We start from the raw sequence: 22,052 nt of genomic DNA, 5'->3' as shown, positions 1-22,052 counted from the left end.
GGATGCTCTCAAGATTCTTCAAGAGGGGGAAAGAGCGTCATCGGAGAATATCGACTGCTCTGTGGACATTGCGTGCACTGGTTTTCGTCAGCTTGCGGGGGCAGCTGTTTTACATCGTCAGGGCTGGCTATGTTCCACCTCTTTTCGCCAGGAGGTTCAGGCGAAAATCCTCGGCATGCCCTTTGACGGTGAATCGCTCTTTGGCCAGCATGTGGACGACGCACTGCAAACCATTAGGAAGGACACTGAGACAGCTCAGTCCTTAGGCACTATGCAGTTTCCCAAGCAGCCTTTTCGTTGTGCGCGCGGACGCGGCACCTTCTCTCCTATTCGCGGCAGATCCAACCAGTACTGCTCCTATAATCAAGGAAACCAAAGATACTCCTCTCATTCTCAACAATCTTATCGACAACATTCTACAAAGTCTTACAGAGGAAAGTCTTCCTACAGAGGCTCTGCTTCTAAGAAGCAATTACTTGCCTTCCCCTCTCAAAGTTGGAGGTCGAATCTCTCTTTTCTTTTCCAATTTGTCTCTAATCACTTCGGACCGTTGGGTATTAGACATTGTATCAAAAGGCCATGCTATGGAGTTTCTGAGGTTCCCTCCAAACACTCCTCCAACTGGTCCACCTCCAGCTCACCTCACCTCAAGGAGCTCTTTCAACAAATTCGACTCATGATTCAGAAAGGTGCCATCAAAGTGGTTCCCAAATCTCAGAAGGGGATGGGATTCTATTCCTGTTTTTTCCTCGTCCTCAAGAAGTCCGGCGAATGGCGTCCGATCCTCGACTTAATGGCCCTAAACAAGTATCTGAAATGCCAATCCTTCCGCAGGCTCACGCTCACGGAAATCCTCCGCCTTCTCTCGAAGGGCGACTTCCTGACTACCATCGATCTCCAGGACGCCTATTTCCACGTGCCGATACTTCCAAGGCACCGGAAGAACTTGTGCTTCCGGGTAGGATGCAGAGATTTTCAATGTAAGGGTCTACCTTTTGGCCTTCCTCCCGCCCCTCGCGTTTTCACGAAAGTCCTGGCCCAAGTGGAGGCATATATCTACGTTTGACGGGTGTTCAAATCTTTCCCTACCTGGACGACTGTCTAATCAAGTCGCAATCTCGTCATCAGGCGTCTCTGGACACTCGTTTCAGTCAGACTGTATTTCACTCCCTAGATCTGTCCATCAACACCGAGAAGTCTCAGGTCGATCCAGCTTCCTGCAGAACCTTTCTAGGCGCCACTCTGAATACTTCGCTGGCGAAAGCATTCGTGTCTCACGAACGTCAACTGCGAATTCTACGCCTAGTGGCTCTCATCAGTTCAAAAGGGTCCATTTCAGTTCGTGTGTTGAAGTCTTTTCTCGAGATGGCATCCTAGAAATGGCGTCCTCCTGCATATCCCTGATCCCAAATTGCAGGCTCAAGAGTCGTCCAATTCAGTAAGAACTGGACAAACAGTGGCGTCAGGTCACCGGCTCTTTCAACAATCTGGTCCTGGTGACCACTCGAATGAAGTCAGCTCTCCGCTGGTGGGCTCAACCTTCCAACATCGCTGCCGGCACTTCTTTCCTGACCATCGCTCCAGAGCTCGTCCATACCACAGATGCCTCCCTGGAAGGTTGGGGCGCACATCTTCAGGAGCTATCCGTAAAGGGCAGGTGGACCCAGTCTCAACGTTCTTGGCACATCAACAGACTGGAACTAATGACCATTTTTCTTGCGCTAAAGTCCTTCCGTTTACTGCTTCAGAGAGAATCAGTGCTCATTCAAACCGACAATACCACCAGTATGCACTATTTAAACAAACAGGGCGGCACCAAGTCACCGCTCCTCTCTCAGCTGGCACAGAGCATCTGGGATTGGGCACTCCGTCACCAGATTACCCTTCCAGCGGTTCATCTCCCAGGCATCTCCAACATCCTGGCGGATTCCCCCAGCAAGTCCGCGTCCTCGACCCATGAGTGGGAGTTGCATCAGCCGACTCTAGACTTCATCTTTCGGCTGTGGGGTCACACAAACTTGGATCTTTTCGCAAGCCCTGTGAACCGGAAATGCCCGTCTTATGCAAGCTGACTTCCCCACCGCGGGTCGTGCGGGAATGCCCTTTTGATGGACTGGTGCAATCTATTTGCTTACGCTTTTCCGCCGATCCTGCTGGTTCCTCGAGTGTTGTAGAAAATGCAGAGACAACCGTGCCCCATTCTCCTAATTGCTACCAGATGGCCTCAACAAGCGTGGTTCTTGGAACTGCTGCTCCTCTCGCAGTGCGATCCCATCCTCCTTCGTCCTCGGGCGGATCTCCTTACGATGGACAAAGGTCAGATCTGCCATCCGGACCCCTTCTCTCGCAAATTATCGGCCTGGAACCTGAGCACTTTGAATTTGCCCACTTGAATATTTCGCCGCCATGTAGAGAAGTTCTTGCCAATGTGAGAGCTCCGTCCACAGTAAAGACTTACAAGCTAAAGTGGAAAAGGTTCTGTAACTGGTGTGCATCTGCCAACATCCACCCCATGCAGTCTTCTCCTGCTCAGCTTCTGCCGTTCTTTCTGCAGTTGGCACAATCGGGACTTTCCCACTCCACTTTGAAGGTCTTCCTAGCGGCAATATCTCGTTTTCGGCAGGATGGGTCTTCCTCTCTCTACTCTCCCAGTCATTCGCCAGTTTTTCAAGGGGCTATTCAGGATGTTTCCGCCTATTTGGCGTCCTCCTCCTACCTGGCATCTCAATATTGTTTTGGCGCAACTGATGAAGGCGCCTTTTGAGCCCATCCACAAAGTGGATTTGAAATAAAAATGTTACCTGGAAGGGTGCCCTCCTTCTCGCCCTGACCTCATCACGTCGCGTGAGTGATATCCACGCCTTTACCATTCAGCCTCCTTTCCTTCAATTCAAATCGGACTGTGTTGTACTTCTCAAAAACCCGGCATTCATGCCTAAGTTGCCAACTGATTGTCACCTCAATGAACCAGTGTTCTTAAAGACTTTCTTCGCTAATCCCCAATCTCCGGCAGAGCGACGTTTGCATTCATTGAATGTAAAAAGATGCCTTAAATTCTACATCGACAGAACCGCACCCTTTCGTAGGTCTGATCAACTGTGTGTTGCTTACGGACGCATGCATAAGGGGCGTTCAGTTACCAAGCCAACTATTGCACGTTGGATTTCCTCAGCAATCTCATTCTGTCATCAGAAGGCCGGCAAGCCTCTTCAATCTACAGTAAGAGCTCATTCCACCAGGGCGATGTCATCCTCTACTGCCCTGTTTGCTGGTGTGCCGATTCACCAAATCTGCCATGCAGCTACGTGGTCCCGCAGGCACACCTTCATGAAGCACTACTGCCTAGAGACGATCAACTAAGCTAATACAGCAGTGGGCCAAGCGGTGCTTCGCAATCTTTTTAAATAAGGTGAGCCTCTTTCCTTCCCTCCGCATGTATGGTTTGTTATTTGTCTGGCAGTATTATGTTATTTCATTATATTTTATGCCACTGCACTGCTGTTTTCTTGCGGCTAGCTATTACTGCTCACTATTCTATTCAAGCATGTGAATCTATGAAAGACACCCCAATACTGGAGAAGAACAATTGTTACTTACCTGTAAACGGTGGTTCTCCAGTATTGGTGTCTTTCATAGATTCACATGCGAACCACCCACCTCCCCTCAGAGGCTCTCTTCTCCTCCTAGACTCTTTTGTCACTCTTGTGCTACGAAAATCTGAGGGCCTGAGCCTCTGGGGAGAAGGTTCTAGAGGGTGACTGCGCCTGATTGGCTGTAGTTTGGAATATCATAATGACATGGATATGCTATTAAAGAGCCTCTTTTCTTTTAATGTAGTTCTATGTGTTAATGCTAACCTTGGTACTTATGAGTATGTATGGTTTTAGGATGTATGTAATTATGTTTTTATATACATATATTATTGGTTTTATTGCTATTTTATTTACTGTGGGGCTCCCACTTCGACGACGGGGAATATTCAAGCATGTGAATCTATGAACACACCAATACTGGAGAACCACCGTTTACAGGTAAGTAACAATTGTTCTTCCATACTACTATGGGGGTGGCAGGCTCATGTCCAAATCAACAAGGTTCCAACCACCGCCTTTTAAAATCAGGCCCAGCTGATGAAGAGTCCTTCCACAATGGTACTGCATTGGTGGTCTCTACTGCAGCACTATTTTGGAAGGTAGAACTTTACAAAGGTTGGAGAATCTGGTCTCACCAATTACCTGGGCTGCCCTGATATTCGGAGTGAGGTCCTTTTCACTAGGCGTAACAATTGTGCTGCTCCCAGTTGGTTTCTACCCCCAATTGTAGAGCTTAGCCGGCGCTCATCGGGCAGTTGACCACCCTGCCTCTCATTTTTATATATAGAGCTCCTTTTCTTCTCCTCACTGAATAGCGCCTTGTTCTGATTTGTAGTCATTGGAATTTCTACTGTGTTATCAGTTTGAAGAGATTATGACAAAAAATGTGCTTGATTTATTCTGGTGTCTAATCAAATAACATCGAGATACAGACGTGCATAAAATAATGCAAACTCTATTCCTTCTGGTTAGCATGAATATATTTGCTTTTTTTAACGGGTGGTTACTGTGATGTTTTCGGACAATTGCATGGGCAGTGCTACCATTTCCTCACAGACCGTGTGGTAACAGTGCTGTAGTATTATACATTAGGCATAACCCTGTTGTCTTTTTTCTTTCTCCAGATTATTTCAAGGCTACCTCAGTGCCATAAAAACGTTTTTGACTATATTATGTCCTTTCTCCGTGAACTTCTGAAGAACACAGAGAAGAATAATGTAGATGTGAAGATACTCGGTAGGTTGAAGAAAGCTCAGCCACATGCACTGTATTAAGAACTGGAAACAGCAGTTCCTATGCTTTCCTAATTTTCAAGCATTGCAGTTGCCATCATTTGTCATAACCGGAAAACTATGTTTTGTAGTTAGTTGATATAGGGTCTTTTCTCTAGTAGTTAGATAATTACTGTATTTCGAAATCTTAATGAAAGTATGTAGGCTCCAATGCGCAATGTGATCTCCTCTTCTATGTCCCCTATATCGGTTTAAAGGAACTAACAGCACGTGCCTTCCCCAAACAAAAAACATTGTGTAACAAGCACTGCGCCTTTTACTCTTCACTGATTTTGAAAACATCACTCCCATTTGTCAATTATGAAAATTGAAGGCTTTCCCTAAATGAATGTTTACAGAATACAATACTGTAGTTAAACTCATTCAGTGATAACCAAAAGTACATTTAAAGGGCAGAAGCCTTTCTATTCGAAATGAATGTACTAGTACCAAGTGTGCTGGTCTAAAAAATGACTAAATGATTGTAGCTAGTTTCTAAAGTGTTTCTTTTAATCTTTGATATACGTTGTTGTACAGGTATATGTAGAACAGCTTTTGATCTTTTCGAAGAGCTGGGTTAATAAGACCCCATACCTAAAGTCCATATTTTATTTTTTTAGATAAGTATTTCCTAATCAGGCACCGAAGTTCAGGCAAAATGAATTAATTGTTAAAAAATATATATATTGTTAAAAGCCAGACAGGAGGGATGTTAATCAGGTGCGGTTTTGAAAGTACTATCAGACTTTACCATGTACCTTCATTATCGGTAGGTAGTTGTATCTGATTTTTTACTATTACCTTACTCATGAAAGTCTAAAATATTCTGCCCAAGAGTTACGTGGATATTCAGGATCAAAATCTTGAAGGATGCATTGTTTAGTTGGTTTTAGAGTACTTTTTGATATGATTACTGTGGGCAATGTGAATTGTTCAACTAGTTTTTAGACTTATTTTTATAGGGAAACTCTTTGTATACCTGTGGCAGGTGCCTCATTCAATAATCTATCGAACTTTGGCATGAGATGCATTTAGGTGATGTTTTATTTCATGAGTAAATCATTTTTGGGGCGTGACCTTAGTGCAAACAGAGCGTCTTGCTATATTGATCAGTGGGATATTTTGCAAGTTGACAGTTGTTGTCTCCAGTTTCCTGGGTACTAGGCAAATACCTCTTCTATTCCAGGGGATCCTCATCAATAGTCATAAGCACATGAATATTCCCGCTCATGTGTGGGACCCCGGAAACATATAAAACATATATGTGGAAACCATATGTAGCTCTATATATATATATATATATATCAATAAACACACAATGCAGCCTTCCATATACCACACAACGCTGAGCAATGTTGTAAGAATTTTCCTTGCATATAAATACAGTTTCAATAAAGTAGGGAGAAAGAAACACATTTGAAAACTGCTTTAATACACAGCAGAAATCATAATTCTGCAAAGAGGAATGAAAAAACATTGCCAGCACATAGGCTGCATTGCAGAAACATCAGTGTAGAAAGCTGAAAAGCTAACCCACAGAAACACACAGAATAAAGTGGCACCGTGCCTTTTAACCCCTTCGACGCTCATGACGAGCTGGGCTCGTCATGGCGTAGCCTCCTCGCACGCTCATGACGAGCCCAGCTCGTCACGTAAAGTGCGATTACGAAAAACCCAGCGTACGGGCGGAATTCCGCCCGCACGCATGCGGTTAAGGCAGCCATGACCCTAGCTTCCCATCATGCCTCAGGGGTGACAGTTAGGTCAGTTGTTTTTTATGGCTCCTTTTGTCAGGACCCTGGTAACTCCAGCTCTCAGTTTTTTTCTGATTTCTGTCAGAAATTACTTCTCTTTTTTTGTCAAAAACATTTAACTTTGACTTTTTTTGCTGTTGAAGTACTTCTCTACTATTTTTGAGAGAGTTGAGCATTATTTTCCAGTCAAAAATGCCCTCTCTCTTTGACTCTTGCCCTTCCTGTGGCAAGAAGAAGGCTAAAACAGACTCCCACCCCGTCTATTCTCTGCCTCCCTTCTGATCATGCTCCCAAGACCTCTCAGCATTGCCAGTCGCTGTCCAAAAGAACTCTGAAGGACAGGGGGAGGATTCGCCTCTATGGGCTGGCTGAGAAGGTGAAAGCACCATCAAAAGGCAGGTCTCCGATGAAGAAGAGGAAAGAGAGAGCCACCACTCCATCTAGAAGTAAGGTTCCAGTCTGCTCTCCATCGGCGTCTGGCTCAGCGCCACAAATACCTTCATCGGTAGCGAAAACGACTACAGGTACATCGGATCCTCCGCCGTCGTTAACCCGGCGTCGAAGAGTCGCTCTCCGTTGGTGCAGGCTCGCCCAATGTCGAGAGATAGAGCTCCGTTGTCGCCATCAAGTCGGCATTCGACGTCAAGACATGATCCGCCGTCGCAAGGTCACCGGCGATTGGCGTCGAAGCAGGCGTCTCTGTTGCCATCAACCAGGTGGCGGTAAATTTCGAGACGCGCCTCGTCACCAGAGGCTAGGGACTCATCGCCTCCATTGTCATCCAGGCGACGTTCAACGTCGAGGGCTCGATCTTCACCGACGACTAAGAAAGATTCGCCGTCGAGACCCAGAGTGAAATACACTAGGCGTCGTTCAACGTCGAGATGGCGATCTCCATCGACGCGAGAAGTGCCCCGATCTCGACGCCGCTGACTTCCAGTAGACTATCAGCATTGACAGAGAGATCTGAAAGTAATCAAGACACGACATTGAGAAGAATTTCTCAGTCAATCCGAACTTCATTGGGGTCTCCTGCACGCTCAACGTCGAAGGCGAAGTCTGTTTGCTCTAGGTGTTCGACATCACATCATACAACGTCAAAGCACACAAAGAGGTCGATGTCGAGGAGAAGATCACGCTCTAGGGATTTACCAGTGATGGTGACGCAGAGTCGGTCGACGTCGAGACACTCTCCATCAACGTCACATTGACTCAAGATGCCGATCACGCACCAGAAGTCGCAGAGAGTCCTTTCATTCTATTAGGAGCTCCCCCGAGACGATTGCAACGTCACGCAGCTCCTCTGCTCATTCACCTGAACCTCCAAGAACATCTCCAAGAGGCTCTCCAATGAGACAACAATTTCCTTCAATTCACCTTACGCCCATCTGGCTTCAACCTCTCCATCATTGGCAGAAAGAACCCTCTGGTCATGTCCAGCGGCCTACGGACTATTCCAGTCCACTGCACAGATCCCACTACTCGGACCAGAGAACACAGAGGCAGATCTCCTGAGTGTAGGTCAACTCAGGGTCATCACAAGAGACTAAGTACGCCATCTTGGTCCTCGTCTTCGACACGCTCATCTAAAAGGGACTACTCACCTACCCTTACGGATAGCCCGCCTTCTAGAGTGTCACCCATCGATTATGTTAATACCTTTCCCTATGTTCTCGCTAGAGGAGCACAAAAGATGGGCGTAGCCAAGTCAGCTCCTCAGACCACCAATTCCATCATTTTCGAAACGCTCCATCAGAGATCTGCGGCTAGGCCATTGCTTCCTCTAGTCCCTGGTATCATTGAGCCGGTAATGGACATCTTCCTCACTCCATCATCGGCTGAAGCAGCTCCAGCTTGGATCCTGAAAAAATATAAACCGGCTGCATCGAATCCTCTTTTTCTGAAATCGGATCCACCACCGGATTCTGTCATCATCACAGCAGCAAAGTAGACACATGCGGTGGCTTCTTACTTCTCAGCTCCTCCAGATAAAGAAAGTAGAGCCCAGGATTCTTGGGGGAGATAGGCCTTCGGCTCTGCAGCGTCTTCTCTTAAGTTGTCTATCCCTGCTGCCCTGTTGGGTTGTTATGATAGGACCGTATGGGATTCCCAAAGGAGGATCAACAGACTTCTCAGAGATTCTCCAAGAAGGGGCGCTGGTGGCCAACCAGGTAATCAGCATAGCAGCGGATGGGGCTTCTGTGGCTGCACACTCGTATGCACATGGTATAAATGCACGGAGATCTTCCCTGTTACGCCTGACAGCGTTGAAACCGGAAGCACAGCAACGCATTTTGAATCTTCTGTTTTCTGGAAATTCCCTTTTTTGATCACACACCGATGAGGAAATGGCCAGAATGAAGGCCAAGTTGGCGGCGGGCCTGGAGAAGAAAAAGGAGTTCAAACGACGCTACAGGCCCTACAGTCGTAAAAATTATAAACAGAGGGTTCAAACCCCTCAATGGTCACAAAACGAGCACAACAAATCCCAGTATCAAGGCTGTCGTTCCTCGAGAGGAAGAGGAGGACATCAACAACAGTCCTCTTCCACAGCAAAAGTTTAAGGGAAGCAATGATTTTCTGCTTCCTCTAGCACTGTTGCGCACTCCAGTTGGAGTATGTTTTTCAAATTGCATACAAGAGTGGCGCGACATCACCAAAGACCAGTGGGTGCTAAATATACTGGGCAATGGGTACGCACTACGTTTTTGCGTGCCCCCAAGAGACATTCCTCTGGTAAAAACACAGTGACCCGCACAAGGAAAATTATACACAAATTGTAATTTTTGCCAAATAATGCAACAGTATTTTTCAAATATATAACATGAACGCTTTCCAGAGAAAGGTGAAGTCCAAGTCTTGAGAGTTGTATTGGAAAACTTTTTATTCATGAAAAAATAGAATTCAGAAAATTGCTAGCTGCCAATGCGTTTCGTCACAAACGTGACTTCTTCAGGGCTCTAAAATTGGTAGAAATGTGATGGATAGAGCTTGCATCACTTGAGCAGAGATACACCAAAAAAAAAGAAAGGACACTTGGAATCGTGTTTCCTAGTCCCCTTCGTATTTGATATAGTTTTCAGGTGTAATTCTATATTATACAGCAGTATTCAATATTTATCATCCGCATCACAAAGATATTGCCAATGGTAATATGGTGTATCCCCAATGGCGTCTCTCTCTTTTACATGTGTAATTTTTGAAGTGTTGTAGGGCCCATCAGGGTTTCTTCAGTAAATGGCGGGCATTTTTGGCGTGCCGTCGGCGTTTCGTGCAGGGTCCTTTTTCAAATTGCATACAAGAGTGGCGCGACATCACCAAAGACCAGTGGGTGCTAAATATACTGGGCAATGGGTACGCACTACATTTTTGCGTGCCCCCAAGAGACATTCCTCTGGTAAAGTCACGTCCTCTACACCTAGAACTGCTCCGTCAGGAAGTGTTGACCCTTTTGAAGAATATAACAATAGAAGAGGTCCCTCCTGCACAGAGAGGAAAGGGAGTCTACTCCAGATACTTCCTTGTTCCTAAAAAAGACCAACCAAACAAGTTCAGACCTATTCTAGATCTACGTTCTCTGAACAAGTTTATCAGAAAGGAGAAGTTTTGAATGTTGGCGCTCCATCAAATATTTCCACATCTGAGGAAAGGAGATTGGATGTGTTCGGTGGATCTCCATGAAGTGTACTTTCACATTCCAATTACCCCACGGCATCGCAAGTTCCTGCGGTTCATGGTAGGCACAAAGCATTACCAGTTCATGGTCTTGCCCTTCAGCCTCAAATCTGCTCCAACAGTATTCACGAAATGCATGGCAGTGGTGGCGGCAGCACTACATTGCCAAGGCCTGTTTGTGTATCCATACCTGGACGACTGGCTGTTGAGGGATCATCTCCTTACATGGTGCAGAAGCACCTTCAACATCTGCCTGGATCTCCATCAACACTTAGGCCTTCATGTGAACGTGGAAAAATCAGTTCATCAGCCCACTCAATTGCTCCACTATCTGGGCACCACCCAGGACTCCTACTGAGGAAAAGTCAGCCCATAACACACCTGATGCCCAGGCTGCTGGCGTAGGACGCCTCTTAGTTCCCATCTTGAACGATTACCAAATAAAGAGACGGGCGCTGGAAGCAGGAATACAAGAATAGAGTTTTATTTCTCATGAGGAGAGCCTGTCATTTCGGATACTCGCATAGTGTCTTCAGGAGGTGCTCTAACAAGTTTCTCTGAGGCTTCGTCTTTTATACACATGTCTATGGCACACAAACATTCCTTATTACAATAAGACGCTTCAAAGTAGGGGAAAGGCATGCTTGGAATCCCAGCTTCAGGCCTATTCCCATACCAGTCGCTCAGATGTCATCCTCCCCTCCTGAATGTAACAAGAGATTGTGATCTCTCAGCTGGACATTCCTACAGGACACGAGGGCAGGAGGGGATGATCAGGTCAAAGGTTGGTCAGGTGGTAAGGTCGGACACTTCGGTTGGTGTATCACGGGTTTTGTTATGCTGGGCAGGGAAAAGGGGGATGTATATCCACGAGGCTTGGTCTTAGGACTTGGGACCGGGTCGATAGGTCAAGTGCAGCCGGGGGGGTTTGTCAGCTGAGGGGGAAGGGTGTTCTTGGGAGGAAATGGGGGGTGTGGGTCAAGCAGGAGTGCTACTTTTAGAGCAGGGTCACGCAGAGGGAGAGGGTCTTGTGGTCGATGCACGAGCAGTGCGCGCGGGGAGGGGTGTCGGGGGTTTAGCAAACGGTCAGAGAGGCCATGGTGCCTAAAATAGCTGTCGTGTACATGTGTGCATGGGTCTTATGCTGACGGGATAACACAGTCAGTGTTTCGTAATTATTTGTTCTGCTTACAACAAGGGGTACAGTGAACACAAATGAACGCCGCTTATGTACACATACATTGCCATTTTCAACACTACCTTAGAAAAGTGTTCCCTTTGGAGGAGAGACTGTTATCAATGAGAAACAAATGCAACATCATCCTTCAAGCACATCAACCATCAGTGAGGCAAGTGGCGTCTCTACTGGGGTCGATGGCCTCTTGCAATTTTCTCATACCCAACTCCAGATTGAGAATGAGAACGTTTCAGCAGTATCTGGAGGACAAATGGGACCAATCCTCGGGGCATTGGAATGACCGAATTCTCCTCTCTCAAACAGCAAAGAAGTCCATTCTCTGGTGGATTCAGCCAAAGAATCTTCTGGTGGGAGTACCATTCCATCAACCTCTGCCAAAACAATCTCTGATTATGGATGCATCTCTTCAGGGATGGGGAGTGCATCTGGGTCAACTACAAACTCAGGGCAGATGGACCAGCAAGGAGCAGACGTATCATATCAACATGCTAGAACTGCGGGCGGTTTATTTAGCCCTCAAGGCATTCCATCTGTCGATTCAGTCCAAATTGATTCTGATACAAACGGACAATACAACCACCATATATTACTTGAACAAACAACGTGGAACATGCTCTCGCCCTCTGTCTCTAGAATCGCAGGCGATCTGGCACTGGCTGTTGGCCAGGAACCTCTTGATCACGGCAGTGCATCTGCCAGGAGAACAGAACGTGCGAGCAGACGCCCTCAGTCGACACTTCGAAGAACAAGAAGACTGGGTGCTCAACAACAAAGTGGTGGCGGACATTTTTCATCAATGGGGTCATCCATCGACCTCTTTGCAGACGATCGAAACAGAAAATGCCACCCCTTTGCGTCCAGATTTTACCGACCAGGAACGAGAGGGAATGATCTTTTGATAGACTGGTCCGGGACGTTTGCATACGCTTTTCCACCCCTTCCTCTCATTCCGAAGGTGGTGACCAAGCTCATCCGATCCAGGATGACGATGATCCTCATAGCACCGAACTGGCCTCGCCAATGGTGGTATCCGGACCTGTTGCCACTCTCGATCTGCCCGCATCGGAGACTCCCTTGCAGACCGGACCTTCTGACCAAAATGGGAGGGAAGATTCTGCACCCCAGCCTTCCCTCGCTGACTACTGACAGCATGGCTCCTGAGATCCTGCAGTACGGACATATGAACCTCCCTCAGGACTGCATGGACATTCTGAGGTAGTCGAAGAGACCATCCACAAGAGCCTCTTACTCTTTTAAATGGAAAAGGTTTTACTTGTGATGTATCCGTAATGGTTGGAGTCCAATCAACGGGCAAGAAGAGCCGTATCTGCTCTACTAGGCCAAATCTGGTTTGAAAATACACATCCATAAAAGTGCATTTGGCTGCCATCACAGCATATAGAAAATCACCTAACCAGCCTTCTTCCTTTCAAACTCGGGTGGTCTAGGACTTCCTACTGGGGTTGAAGAAGGTTTATTCTCCTGTCCGACCTCCTTCTCCAACTTAGGAGTTGAATTGAGTTTTGTCAAAATGTATTGGTCCTCCTTTCGTACCCATTTATAAGGCCACAAAACAACACCTTGCATGGAAAGTAGCTTTTCTGGTGGCTATTACATCAGCACACAGAGTGAGTGAAATCCAAGCACTCTGTTCTAAGGAACCGTATACGGTTTTCGATCACAATAGGGTGGTTATGAGAACTCACCCTTCCTTCCTACCCAAAGTAGTGTCTGACTTCCATGTAAATCAGACAATTTCTCTCCCCTCTTTCTTTCCAATCCTGCTACACCAGGAGAAAGGTCTTTTCATTCATTAGACCTCAAGAGGGTTCTCAAATTCTATTTGGAGGAAACAAAATCCATTAGAAAGGCTGATCAATTGTTTGTAAACTACGGCTCTGTTAGAACAGGTTTTCCAGCCTCCAAAAGATCCATTTCAAGGTGGATAGTGTCTTGTACTAAATTGGCTTACCAAATAGCGAACAAGCCTCTGTTAGCCTCCCCTAAAGCTCACTCTACTAGGGGCAAGGCTGCTACAATTGCGTTCTTACACAATGTACCGATGGCTGAGATTTGCAAGGCTTCAACTTGGAAATCAGGCCAGGCCTCTTTGAGGAATCTGTTCCAATGTTAGCTTGAGTGGAGTCTCTGTAATGGGGTTTTTCTTACAATGTATCTTTATTGTACTCTGGTTACTTGACCGCAGGATGAGGGGATGGGCTTGCTATTCTATTCATGTGATATGACTATTGATGAGGATCCCCTGGAAGAGAGGGATAAGTTACTTACCTGTAATCCTAGTTCTCTTCCAGGGGTATCCTCATCAAAGTCATAAGCAAATCACCCGCCTTCCCGAGCAAGTGATCAAGATACATGTCATCTCTTTGTGCCATGGCCTTCGGGTCTCCGCAAAGAACATCTGACCTAACTGTCACCCCTGAGGCATGATGGGAAACTTGGGGTCAAGGCTGCCTTAAAGGCACAGTGCCAGTTTATTCTGTGCGTTTCTGTGGGCTGGCTTCTCAGCTTTCTACACTGATGTTTCTGCAATGCAGCCTATGTACTGGCAATGTTTTTTTATTTCTCTTTGCAGGATTATGATTTCTGCTGTGCATTAAAGCAGTTTTCATATTTGTTTCTTTCTCCCTGCTTTATTGAAATTGTATTTATATGCAAGGGAAATTCTTACAACATTGCTCAGCGTTGTGTGGTATATGGAAGCCTGCATTGTGTGTTTATTGTTATATGTATAACGTGATTCGTGCCTGCTTACTCTGTACCTGGATGGGTGAACGGTGTGAAGCAGCGTTTGAAGATATATATGGATATATATATATATAGAGCTACATATATGGTTTCCACATATATGTTTTATATGTTTCCGGGGTCCCACAAATGAGCGGGAATATTCATGTGCTTGAGGATACCCCTGGAAGAGAACTAGGATTACAGGTAAGTAACTTATCCTTACTCCACATTGGTCAACAGATTCCTGGAGATAGTGATGACTTGGGCAGTGATGACTCAAATAAAGTAGCCTGCTCCGCCTCCATAGAGGCTTTCTCTTTAACTGTTTGAGATGCTTTGTTTTAAAACGTTCACATAATTCAAGCACCACTTTCCTCTGATCAATGTAGGAAGAAGATCTATACTATCTTCTCCATGAGGTAAATTTTTGGGTGCTGCTAAAATAAGAGCCATTTTTTTTTGCTTAAATTTGTTTTTATTATCATCCTTATGATTTTGAAACATTCCATATCAACCAATATGCAGTCACATAATGCAGTTTAGAAAATTTGCTGTATAAGTCAACAGTTGTATTACATTACATCATATTCGATTGTGTTAAATTCTTAAGTCAGCGTATGGGTAGTTGACGGAATTATTTGGTGTTCAGAACTTAACTGCAATCAACAACACAACAAAATCGAATAGCTATTACTCCATCTATCCCGAATCTCTTATGCTACACATGTATGATACCTCTAAACCATCGCATCAAGCCCCACTACTCATCCCTGTATCGCCTGTTTGTGCGTGGAGGGCGCTCGCCATGAAGTCTTGTACCTGCCGCTGACATAAGAACCATCAGTCATACAACACGTTTGACCTCTTTGCTTTTTGTTTCCATGCAGCAATTATATTTGGAAGTTTATTGCTTCGACCACCTCCTGGTAATCCAAATCCGGACCCCATCGAAAAGAAGAAGGCCCAGGAATTTGTGCATCCGTTTCTCTTGAAAGGAGACACTCACTAAAAAACTGTTTAATATTTATATGTAAATAGACGAGTACCTGTATAGAATCCGTGTCCCTGTAGACCTTATCATATCACGATCATATCACGATCATTGCACATCTGTTTGAGAGCTAGCACAGGGCATTGAGAAGCATAGACTTGGATGGATAAACCGCTCCCTCTGCTTGCGTGACTCTTTAATATTACCCAATGTACTGCCCACAGTCTTGTATTTTTAGAATCGTATCAATTCAAAATACACTGTGTAAGCAATTGGTACAGTAGTGAATCCTACTAGTAGTTCAGTAATGTATGTACGCCAAATTCTTCTGAAAAATGTCCGGTAAATCTGATGTTATTGTGGCGAAGTGTTGTGTGCCTGAGGTGTACTGTTTAACACAATTTAGTACAAGGTGCCAAAAAAACAGTGTTGGCATCAGTGAGCTGTATTAGATCACATCCATTCCCCAGGTGGAGTAAAAGGGGAGGTATCAGAACTTGGGCACCATTGGCCTCTTATAGCTTAGGGAATATATGTGAACTACCCTACACGCTGGTGCATGTACACATGAATCCAAGAATGTACGGCCTGAAAAGCAACCCCAGGCTGAGTTTCACACTAGAGTTTTTACAGTCTCATTTTGTAGGAACATGCTGCAGTAGAATCCCAAAAATTAAATGTATTTTCATGAAAATGTAAAGCTGCATTTTATACAGAAACTGCTGCAGATTCTAATCCCAGCTAAAATAGATGAAAACGCATATAAAGATGAGTTTGAAATTATAGAGAAGTGAAGAAGTAAAACTGTGTTTTACTGGCAAGAAGCATTAGAAGGAAAAAACAACCGAAGTGAATGAAAATAATTTGCCACACTCTTTGTGCCAGGTGTTGTTAAGCCAGCTGCCTGTGAATTATAGTCAAATTCTTCTGTCTGTGCATGCAATAGTACGTCAGTGTAATTGTAAGATGGGTCCGAAGTACAAACCACTGTTCAGAACCAATTTGAAAATGTACTTTATAAAGTTGAGAAAAAGTAGTAATTGGTGTTGCCTTTTGAAAGGTACATTCAGTCGTCATAAGGGCATAAAAAACTCATGTGTTTTGCAGCCTTACCATGTAAGATCTGTCAGGGGATAGAAGAGAACTAGTGATGAATTTAAGAAATATAAATAATTGTTTTATGTACCCAAGTCAAGGTGGACTGATATCACATAAACGTTTGGTGGCAGACTTTGTGTGATCCAGGAACAGAGTGGGGCAAGGCATGGGTGTAGAGGAGAAATTAGTCTATATGAGGGAGTATGCGTGTATTGTCTCAGATTCAGGAGCAGATAAAGCTGTGTGTTATGATAAAGTATATGTAGACAGTGTCTGCACTGAAGACAAATTTTGGATCCTTGAGAGTAAGGGCGGACTATGGCTTAAAGAAGAGTATAACACGTTTGTGTGATCGCGCATGGGCTTGTGGTGTCTGACCCATTTTCAGTGTGTTTATAGGCTCAGCGGAACCAATAATTATAATTAGTCTGTTAGTTAGTGTTGGAGTATGTATGGACTCGTAGGAAGTGTTTGTAGACTATGCAGAATGTGAAAGCTCAGTTAGGCTGAGTGAGGGCTGTTTGCAGAATATGCAAGATCCAGAACTCAATTAGGCTGTGTGAGGGGGTGTTTAGGCCGTATGGGGTGGATCCAGAAGTGCATTTGGCTGTATGAGAGAGGGCATGTGTTGGATGTATCAGATCTTGGAGCAGCAGAGATGGTTATTATAGAGGTTCTAGCTCAATCTCAGCTTCTAGAGCCTAGGCTGTAAAGACCGCCAGTGTGTAAGGAACATAAGATGCTCTCGCTGAAACATCAGCAGACTACTGGCATAATTCTGTGTTACACTACCTAGTCACTGGAGGAACAGCTGCATACCATAACTGCTATTCTTATTACTTGACTAAAGTCACTCCTCACTTGCTCTCCCTCCCTCATTCACTCCCTTTCTCTCCCTGGCAATTTCTACTTTTTTCTCAATCTAATACGTCTTACTAGTATGCTCTCATCTCTCTCACATCCCCTCATCTCCCTTGATTTTTCAGTGGCTGAATCCAGCTTCCTCCCAAGAACCCAAACATGCCAGTTATATCATGGACACAAATATTGTCTGTCACAAATATCGTGTTCTAAATATTAATTATTTATCGTTCCTTGGTTGTAGATTTTCTATTATTAAATCCATTGAGGCACTGTTTTGTAAACCATATTTAGAACATCCTATTGTTGTCAGACAATATTTAGTCTGTTATTCTGGTACAGATGTAGCTGCCCATTAAATCTTGCAACAAATATTTTGATTACCACGCTGGAGGGTAGATTGCCTTTCTTTACTTGAATGTTCTGTGATCAACTATATCACTCACTTTTTACATATCATTGTATAAAGATCTGCATTTCCCATAGAGGGTGGCGCTTGCCATGTAGTCTATATGTTGAACTAGGTGCAGGTTAATAGATTTACAATAATCAAGTGTACCACGTTACCGTGTTCTGTTTTGTCTAAGGTTCCAGCCCAACACATCCAAGACTCCTGACCATCCCAACAAAGAGGATCGCCGTGGTCTTATGTTCATGGTGCCATTTTGTAAAGAACATGTACATTTAGAACATTGCAACTGTATCTTAAAACGGTCATGCTTTAGAATGTCTGTTTCGGGAGCCTGCACTTGTGTGGATTTGTGGACTAATTCTCTTGCTTCACCAGAATTTTTGTTTATTGCATTAAATCAAAGGGTTTTTTTTACCTTCCCCATTAAAGAAAATCAGAGATGCTTAAAATTCAACGGTGGTGTAGAAGACAAAAGGCAATTTTACAATTTAAAAAAAAAACAAAAAACTTTTATCTAGGCTTACGCTTATTCCAAATACAAACGCAGCACTTAAAGGCTTAAGTATTCACACTGAGAACGTGTTAAGTGCCACTAGGGTACATATGACATATACAGCATTATTGCCAAAAAGTGTTTTGCGTCCCTTTAAGTTGTGGTACTTGTGGGTGTTAATTAAGAGACCCTTACTCTCATGAATCAGGTGACCTGTACATTTGAGATAAATTAGTGGCAGGATGGTGAAGCAAACTACTGTGTTACATCTGATTGGTAGAGCCGCCTCTCTGTCATTAGCTGCTGCATCAAAATAGAATGAGCTTTGTGGAAGCAGGAATCGTTCAAATATGATAGAGCATATTTACTTTAGCTATATAATTTCTGAAAAAGACAATTACAAGCATAATGAAAGTAATTTAATCTGCATCCGCAGAAGTCCTCTTAACAGTTCAGTTAATTAGATAGCCGGGCCTTTTCCCAGTATTTAAAATATTTGAATAGACTTATAAGTTTGTACGCTACTGCTAATTTGTGTGCAAGTCACTGCATATGTGTCATATCTGGCTATACACACAGGCAGACTCATACACTCAATCGCCCAACATCCCTCTGTTGGGAAATGTTGTGCTTTGTGGGATTTAAGTTTTTAACTTGGGTCTTTCCTAGTGCGAAAGTGTTATTTCATGAAGCCACTTTCTGCTAGATGCAATATGGACTCATTGAAATTCTGGCAATGTGCACACCCCATAATCGTCTTCATTTCAGACTGAACTATATTTATGTACAAATATATTTTCGATGGTTAATGTGTTTATTACTTGTAAAATTGTTTTGTACAAAATGACAACTATTTTAACCTGTTTTATGTAGTATATAATAGGAATTTAAAGACAGCACTCTATATTTACATATCTCCTTTTGTATTTCATCGTATTACATATTTTCTACTGATTATCATCAGAAATTAACTTTTCCATGTTGTGAAAAAAATCTGTTTTATATAAGCTAGAAACTTGCCCCATAAGAAATGGGGAAAATAGTTTTGTAAAAAAAAAACTTAGCTATTTAACATTTGGTTTGAAATATAAATATATGAAGCTTTTAATTGTAATTTTATTTAAAAGAAATATTAAAGGAAAACACTTTGTATCCTTGGTTGGTGTGTTTTGGTGCCTTTGTTTATTTGTTTGTCTTGCCTCTGTACCAAAATGCTGGTTAACATGCAACACAGCTGTGGTCCTATAGTGACAGCAGTAATTACGCCGATCTCGTGCCATTTCACTGCATGTTTTACTTGCTAAACAAAACAAGCATTGGCTTAGCCAATAGGTCTCGCCTTTGGGACCTTATAAGTATTTAATTATGCAGCACAATATCCTTGGTGCAACATCAACTGTTGCATGACTAAACACTTATAATGTCCCAAAGGCGAGACCTATTGGCTATGCATTAAAGTCTGCCCTTTTGATTTTGCCAACACTGGGTAAAGAGCTGCAATCAATCAAGGTCCTGCATTTGGGACCAATTGGCTTTGGCAATGATTTGTACTGATGGTGTATGGTATATGTAGAGTATCCCCTACGATGTGCAGTATTGTTAAAGAGAAATGTTGCTGGCTGAGTCATATTGCAGGAAAGCGCACCAAGCATGCAAGAAAGCAACATGGGGGAGCAACACACATGAGGGTGCACATCACAGAGGCGGTAGAGTTGAAGCACAAAGGTGAGACAGCAACATAGAGCGCAGTGCATTGGGAAGAAGAGAATCACGCACGGGGGACATCTGAAAAAAGAAAACCAAAACTGGGGTTGTAGATGGCACATACGCATGAGAGAATACGGTAGGATTGCTTAGAGTAATCAAATCACAAAGAAGTACCAGACGATGCAGAAGTGCCTAGTGGGGTGGAAAGGTAGCACAATGAGCATCATCACAATAAAAAAAAAAGCATTCTCGTTATCACATGATTACGGCAGACGCTCACACTGCAATGCCCACCTAGGGAACTCCAATATTCAGGAGTAAAGGTACTAAAAAAAATCAGTGCAGTTGCAGGGAGGGCCTCTTGAGGTCGTGAGTAGGACATATGTCCACACACGACCAGCTTATGAGACGTTCTACCAGGGGTGACCACCTTAACGCATTTGCCTTTTTCCTCTAAAACCTAGAGTGTGATGCTGAGACCCTGCCCACTTGTAACATCTTATGAGGCTAAACATGCTCATATAAAACATGTCGCTTTGACAGAATCCAGTAGTACTGCATAAGATATGCATAAAATAACACTTGATATTGAACCATTTCAACTAGGCATGCATGATTACTGAAGCACCCTTTTGTTACCACTTTGAAGATTTTTATTGTTGACAAATGAGGTAACGGGCTCGCCCAACTTTTAGAGCTTAAGGGAGTCATGGGGCAATATGTTAATCGACCCTACATTGCAAGGCATGAGCTTTCATTTTCCTAACATGAGTGAAGGGACAATAGAAAATAAAAAGTACACTGTCACTGGTGTTTTCTTTTTTAATACAGAGTAAGCAAGATATCTCAAACAAGTAGTTTGGCACAACGAAATAGCAATAAACATTATTGTGGGGTGCATCACATATAAACACATGAAATGTACCGCTGTCACATGATATTTGCAATTATTCAAAAATCCCGCAGACTTAAAATGACAGAACCTGAGAGTCAAGTATGCAGACTGAACGGAAATTCGGTGAAATAATGTGTACATGGAGTGAGAGCATGCCCAACATTAAAATTAGTAATTGGCCACATTGATTAAGACATTCATTGGGGATCTTTCAGGTTCTGAATAAAGCCAACTCACCCACTTGGCAGCTCAAAACAGGCTGGAACATGTAGACCAGGTAGATGTAGGAGTACACGTATGTGCCAATTGCATCCCCACGGTTTTTAATCTGCCAGGGTGCCCTTAGAGTAACGCATACACAAGGGTGACACCTTCCACCATTTTTAACTATTAGGAAGATGCCAAAAAAGGCACCATTGATACATCAAAGTTCTCCCTTCAACAGTGGGTCAAAAAGGATATGGTTCCGTTTTTAAGGATGGAAATGGGGATAAAACGGTCCTGTTAGAATTGGTTGGCATCTTTTTTGCAGGTGACGGATTCCCTGGAGAAGATGAGATCTACCTACGTAACCTTCTGTCCACCTTGTTTCAGTGAATATGCAATTATAATACAATAGTGTGATGAAGTGCACTTTTTTGATGCAACATGTTGCATAATATGCTACGCCAGCAGCATAAGGTGAGAGATTTTTACTTCAATGGGCAAAGCCAACGGCCACTCAAGCTGGGAGGCTGTGTTGATTCACCTATGCTGCTTTGTTAGGCCGCAGACTTGTTAACAAGCACTACAGCCACCCTGTCATCTACCAAGAGTGGAGCCCCTAGTGATCCAGTTCCAATCCGGTTCGTCAAAGACATCAGCCGGACCATAACGCCCAATCTTACTGCCCTTATTAACACCTCGCTTGCCCAAGGAGAAGTCCCGCTAAGCTGGAAGGAGGCAGTCGTAAAAGGGCTACTCAAGAAACCATCGCTAGACCCAGCTGAGCTATCCAATTATAGACCTATCTCGCTCCTCCCCTGGATAGGGAAGATCGCCGAGAAGCTAGTAAATAAAAAGTTGTCGCACTTTTTAGAAACAAATCAGCTTCTTAAAAACTCACAGACAGGCTTTAGACCAGGTCAGGGAACTGACACCGCCCTCCTTGCAGCAGTAGAGAAGGCCAGGGAAATCATTGACATAGGAGGATCAGTGGCAGTGGTCCTCCTAGACCTGAGTGCAGCCTTTGACACGGTTAGCCACCAGGTCCTAACCCAACGTCTAAATAACATCGGAGTGAAAGACAGTGCGCTGAAATGGCTCACGTCTTTTCTCTCCCGACGCTCCTTTCAAGTCTGGGAAGGTGAAAGTCGC

General features: G+C 44.1%; 1 protein-coding gene across 3 annotated transcripts in view; it reads left to right on the top strand.

Moving 5' to 3' along the window:
- Positions 1–19,253, top strand: part of INPP5B (inositol polyphosphate-5-phosphatase B) — a 923,852-nt gene extending 904,599 nt beyond the window's left edge. For all 3 annotated transcript variants that reach the window (XM_078681233.1, XM_078681230.1, XM_078681231.1), the window contains 2 exons: positions 4,718–4,829; positions 15,127–19,253. In XM_078681233.1, coding sequence (XP_078537359.1) covers positions 4,718–4,829; positions 15,127–15,248 — 234 coding nt within the window. In that variant the 3' untranslated portion in view covers positions 15,249–19,253. The remainder of the gene's footprint in view (positions 1–4,717; positions 4,830–15,126) is intronic.
- Positions 19,254–22,052: the final 2,799 nt, after the last annotated feature.

The sequence above is a fragment of the Lissotriton helveticus genome, chromosome 3_1 (genome assembly GCF_964261635.1).
Source record: "Lissotriton helveticus chromosome 3_1, aLisHel1.1, whole genome shotgun sequence".
Taxonomy (NCBI): Eukaryota; Metazoa; Chordata; class Amphibia; order Caudata; family Salamandridae; genus Lissotriton; species Lissotriton helveticus.
Note: the sequence above shows the minus strand (reverse complement) of the source record. Positions and strands in the feature narration are given on the sequence as shown.